The sequence below is a fragment of the Crocuta crocuta genome, unplaced genomic scaffold (assembly GCF_008692635.1).
Source record: "Crocuta crocuta isolate KB4526 unplaced genomic scaffold, BGI_CrCroc_1.0 scaffold467, whole genome shotgun sequence".
NCBI classification, from domain to species: Eukaryota; Metazoa; Chordata; class Mammalia; order Carnivora; family Hyaenidae; genus Crocuta; species Crocuta crocuta.
The window spans coordinates 1,070,734-1,076,631 of record NW_027530632.1 but is presented as its reverse complement, the minus strand read 5'-3'; the positions used below and the strand labels follow the sequence as shown (position 1 = coordinate 1,076,631).

At 35.4% G+C, this 5,898-nt stretch overlaps 1 protein-coding gene across 1 annotated transcript in view; it reads left to right on the top strand.

Annotated features, from left to right (window-relative positions):
• The window catches only part of KDM6A (lysine demethylase 6A), a 134,659-nt gene that overhangs the window by 75,406 nt on the left and 53,355 nt on the right, over positions 1–5,898 (top strand). Inside the window, 1 exon segment of the mRNA XM_077768522.1 lies at positions 3,009–3,102. Within this exon segment, the coding sequence (XP_077624648.1) occupies positions 3,009–3,102 (94 nt within the window).

Genomic DNA, 5,898 nt, shown 5'->3' with positions numbered 1-5,898 from the left:
TTTGTCCTTTCTTTTGTGTTTATTGTTTTTTTCCTGCTGTTTTCAAAGTTTTCTTTCCATTTGGGTTTTAAAAATTTGACTCTGAATTTTTTCTTCTTATTTATAAGAAGCCCAGGGATTATTTTTTTTTCTTATTTATACCACTTATGATTTTCTTAGTCTTTTGGATATAGTATTTGATGTCTTTCATCAGTTCTGGAAAGCTCTCAGCCATTCTGTCTTTTCTACCCTATTCCTGTCTTCTTGAACTCCAATTACATCATGTACAAAGTCTCCAATCTGCTATTCAATCTATCCAGTGATTTTTTTTGTTTAATTTCGGATATTTTTCAGTTTTAGGATTTCTTTTTGTTTTTTTCTGTGCTCTAATTTCCTGCCTATTCAGGCATTAATGGTTATATTTTCCTTATTATCTGTGAACATTGTTAAAATATTGTTAAAATTGTTAAAATAGCTGCTTTAAAAGTATTTGCAAATTTCATCATCTGAGTAACGTCATGGCTGGTTTTCAGTAATTTCCTTTTTTTTTTTTTTAATTTTTAAAATGTTTTTATTTATTTTCTTTTGAACATGGATAAAAATTTTCCTGATTCTTCAGAAGTCTGGTAATTTTATCCTGGATATCCCGAATAATACATTATGGAGTGACCTTGTTATAGTTTTCTGAAAATTGATGTTTTTGTTTTTTATTAGCCAGTTAATCGTGCTCAGATCACACTCTAANGGAAGTCTCTGGTTCTTTCAGGCTGCTGGACATCTGCTGTGTTCATGCATATTTAGCAGTCAGCAAGAGAGTTGGGCAGGGTGTAACTGCAGAATTCAGTGTTCTCTTTCTTTCACTCTCTCCTTCCTAGGATTTCTCCTCTCGCTTCCCGCTTTGGTGATAGCTTCCAAGTGTCTCCTCTGATTTTTCGGACTACTAAGATGGCCAATTTCTTTTTGCATTCTAGCTAAGGTACCAATTGGGGCCTTCCTTCAGATGGAAATCCTAGTAAGAGATAGTGGCACTCATCCAGTGCCATGCCCTTTTTCTAAGTGTCAGTCTCTCTGGTTTCAGCCCGAGTTTGGTTTCTCTCTAGGCTTTCTGATAGCTGACTATTATGTTTTATCCAGAACTTAAAGCTGTCTGTGGAAGAACTACTCCAGCATCACCAGAGGCAAGACTTTACTAAACATCTTTAAAGAGAAACTCATCTTTTCATACGCCATATATAATTACTACTTAATGTTCTAGTGTAAGCATCTGTCGTATTTTATGTTTTCACTCCCTGGTGACATGGACCTAGGTTGTCCCTCAGTTCCTGATACTATGAAACAGTACCATTTAGAACATTACCTGCGGAAAGGTTTCTTTGGCATCTTTGTCCCAAGGGTAAGCCTGCTGGACTGTAGTGTATTTGCATACCAGTTTGCACAACCGGTTTCATGCGTGAATCTGCTTCCAGCTGGGCACACACGCACACCCCCAACTTTGGATTTACCCAACGTCCTTATGTTTGCCAGTCTGATGGGTAAATGGTGGTATCTCGTTTAAACTTGCATTTCTAGAGATACACACTTGTTCACGTGTTTTTCACCTGTTCTGTGTTGATTTCTGTGTCCATTGCCTGATTTTCTGCTATGTTCTTCAGATCAGATCTTTTCTTTTCCTTATGATGTGTGTTGTTTTGGCCATGTCAGGTAAGTTCTTTATGGTCTCAAGGAAATATTCTCCTACATTTTTTTCTCTTATATACTTCTCTGCCAGTTTATGATATGAGGTAGAAATCCAACTTTGTTTCTCAGTATGATGCAACCAACTTTTTAAGTATGTTGTGGTTTTTGTTGTTGTTGTTGTTGTTGTTAGTGTTTGGAAGTATGTTTTAGCATACCATTTGAAGGAATAACTTGGTCCTTGTATTGTCTAAATGACTTTTTGAGATCAGATTAATATTTAGGGGGGAACTAACTTAATGGATAAATAAAAGTTTATCTCAGTGGCCAATGCTTTCAGATCTTTCCTGTGTTGACATACCGTACTCACATAGCTCCTTGTTTCTGCAGTTCTTTGCGTATCTCATTTGATCCTTAGAACAATGCCAGTATTAACTCTGTTTTATGGATGTTGAATCTTTAAGTGATTTGCCTAAGGCTTGTACAGCTACTTTCGTATTTCTACCTCCGTGTTTTGTTGTTGTTTTTGAGAATTTGTTTGCTCAGGCAGCTATGTAGTATTGCTGATAATGAATAAAAGCCACTTCAAATCATTGTTCTGCTGAGTATGTTTTAAAGGTCATATTTATGAGATTCTCTTTTGTTGGCTTATCTCTTTTTTCTTCCCTCCCATTTTTCTTGGAGGAGTTGTCCTAAGCTCTATGACGGTAGCAGTAATGGGTTTCAGGCACACTCGTGCTTTTTGAAGAGAGGACTGTGCATAAGTGGTTTTATTTAGAAATTTGCCAATGGAACCTTAAACATTGTGAACATAGTTAGACTATGGGAGGTTTTGGATCTTTAAAATCATTATAAATTTTTTCATAGGATATATATACCAGTAACTATCAACTTGGATTTTAACTGCTTTTGCACTTAGATTTTTTAAAGCATTTTTGGCATATGCTCTGTTTTTAATAATTTGCCTGGGAAGTTGGTGTCTCTGGGCAGGTCATGCACTTGGAGGTCAAATACTTAACTTGCTTCATCAGTGCTCCTAAATAAAGTTGAAATTACCTGTTATTAAATAAGTTGAGATTATTTTAACAATTGAGATTTGGCTGATTCTTAAAAGGGCCTTTTTAATACTTTATCGTATTGAATGTCTTACTGGTGTTAATTACTCTGAAACCTGGCCTGCCCACAACTCTCCGGTGTTAAAGGAACACTCGGTAATGGCGCTAGCCTGTTTTCTTGCGGTTGGCTTAAGAAATAGGCTAAAGTATCGGTATTATATAGTAAATCTTAATATGTGAGCAAATTCTTTAAAGATAATGCTTTTATTTTTCTTTAAATCCCTTTTTTCTGCTTTTTAGAGGAAGTATCATTCTGCAAAGGAAGCTTATGAACAACTTTTGCAGACGGAAAACCTTTCCGCACAAGTAAAGGCAACTGTCTTACAACAGTTAGGTATGTAATAGTGTACTATACATATTTCTCTTTGTGATTTTTACATGTCAGAGATGGCAGCTCTGTGGCTCATGTATTCTCTTCTCTTTCCTTCCTTTACCCAGAGATGGTAGAATTAACCTGAACCCGGCATATTTCCCCTTTCAGCCAAGCATTGTCCCTCTCACAGTCCATCTCATGATGTTCTTCAGTGCAGCTAGTCTTTTTACTTTCTTAGAATTATTCTCTAGTACTTAACCCATGGGTGAGGGGGATTGAGTACTTCTTTGTGCCTGATGTGCTTAGCACTGAATGAGGTTAAGGGATTTGTCTAAAATCACTTAGTGGTTGATGAGCTTGCTTTTTTAGACCTGTCGATAATATTAACTAAAACGTTTCATCTAAAAGTTGTGCAACATCTAATGGTATAGTTTTTGTACACATGTGGTTCTTTTCTAATGTTGAATAAATGTAGCCATTTGGATGTAATGTGTCACTCTGACCAAGAAGACCGTGATTGAGTTCTCCACATTTAATTTTGCTGCTTTGTTATTGAGTCATGTTTCTTAGCTGTCTTTAGTGTTTGGGTCATCTTCCCCACCCGCAGCTTTTGTTTATTTGTTTTGGTCTGCGCAAATAATTCTTAATTTTTAACCGACATCGTAGTAAGTAATATGAGTGTTTTTGTACTGTTTTTACCTAATTTTAAAATTATTTATTATGTTTTTAAATTTTTAACGTTTCTTATTTTTGAGAGAGACAGAGAGTGAGTGGGGGAGAGGCAGAGAGAGGAACACACAGAACCTGAATCAGGCTCCAGACTCTGAGCCGTCAGCACAGAGCACAACGCAGGGCTCGAACTCACGAACCGTGAGATCATGACCTGAGCTGAAGTCGGACACTCAACCAACTGAGCTACGCAGGCGCCCCTCAAATTATTTAAGCCTAGATTTTATAACTGATCTTCATGATATTGATGTGGATCATATGATTATATAAAATAAACACATTACCTTAATATAAAACTTTGTTTTTAGGTTTGTTTTAAATTTAATCTCTGGTTAGAATTTTACTTGAGTTATCCATACTTTTAGGGATTGTAGAGCTTTTTGAATATTGGTTTTTAATAAGTTTACAGAGTGTGTTTGAATAGTGTGTATTTATATCTTCAAATTAAAACAAATTTATTAGTATAGTAAAGAACGATTTTGTGTCATTTCTTAAGTAAAAAGAACAAAGTGATGCCTTTAGCATAAGACAGCTTACTCATTCAGCTCATATTTGAATATGAACTGTTTTTTTAATCCACACTATTGATAATTAAGTTTTTGTGCAGTGAGGAATGCATCAGTAGTAAAAATTCACACAGCTTTTAAATTTAAGAAATAAATTGAAATAGTTTTGGTTCAGTTATGTCTGAATCACTTGTTGTCTTCGGCATTGGCTTACCCTATTTCAGAGTATAGAAGTCTAATAAACGTTTCATGCTGTTGAAAGGAAAAACACTTCTCCTAATTAAGTCTAATTTATGCCTGCATATCAATCCTTCCTCCTTGCTTGTCAGTGCTGCTTGAGCAGCTCCTTTTAGAGCTTGTTTCTCTAGGTTCCATTCTTACTAGTAATAGCGGGAGATAAGAGGAACAGGTGAATCAAAGTATATGTGTTATTGACATGTATTTCCATAAAACATAGTCATGCAGTCTCCTTGAAATATATTTTGGAGCACAGCAACTATAATACATGTCAGAAAATAAGGGTCCTTATTTGTTATGTATAATATGGACTGTACGCAAAGAACAAAGCTGATTTTGTGCACTTGAAATGATCCACAGCTGAAGTATGATCTCCCCAGCAAATTAAACCAAATTAGTCCTGTGCTATCTTAAAGGTTTTGGAATACAGTATTGCATGATCCAGTCTTTTGATTGCTCACATAGCTATTTATTTATTTAATAAAAGTGTGCACATTTAAGGTGTACAACATGATCTGGTATACATCATGAAATGATTAGTATTGTGAAGCTAATCAGCATCTCCATCTCCTCACATAGTTATTATCTGTGTGCGGTGGGAGCACCTGAAACATACTCTCTTAGCAATTTTCTGTTAGGTAGTATAGTTTTATTAACTATAGTCATTCTGCCTTACTCTCTCGACTCACTCATTCTGCATAAGTGTAACTTGTACCCTTGGACCAGTTTCTCCCCATTTCCCCTACCTCCCCTTTCCTGGCAACCATCCTTCTACTCTCTGCTTCTGTGTATTCAACTTTTTGAGATTATGCACTATTTAAATTTATTTGTTAAACATTTGTGGTATCCATTTTATACCATTCTTATTTGCACCATTTGAATATACTTAGACTTGGGTTTTATTTTTAAGCAATTGTCAAACGCTTTACAGTTTTTATTTTAGATAAGTTGTTAATATACGTGGCCATTCCCAGTGAGGTAGGGTTATATGTGTGTGTTGTACTCCGAGCTATCATTGATTAAATAGTCTCATGTTTACTCCTTGGAAATAAGCAATGGGTTAATAGACTGTCTTCGAGAGTCTTAAAATGCACATAAAATTTTACATGGAGCAGTGAATAGGATTGAACATTTTTATATTCTTTGTTTCATAACTTGGAATGTTTTCAAATACCAAAATTAGAAAAGAGGAACTGTAGTTTGTAATCTAAGTGTTAAGTCAGTGCTTAAAATCATTTTGGTTTCTCTGGAATAAAGTTCTTTATAGGTTGAACTGTACCTCCCATGAGAAACAGACTTCCTTATGGTCAGAATTGGCAGTTCTAAATTTTGGGGATGTGTATGG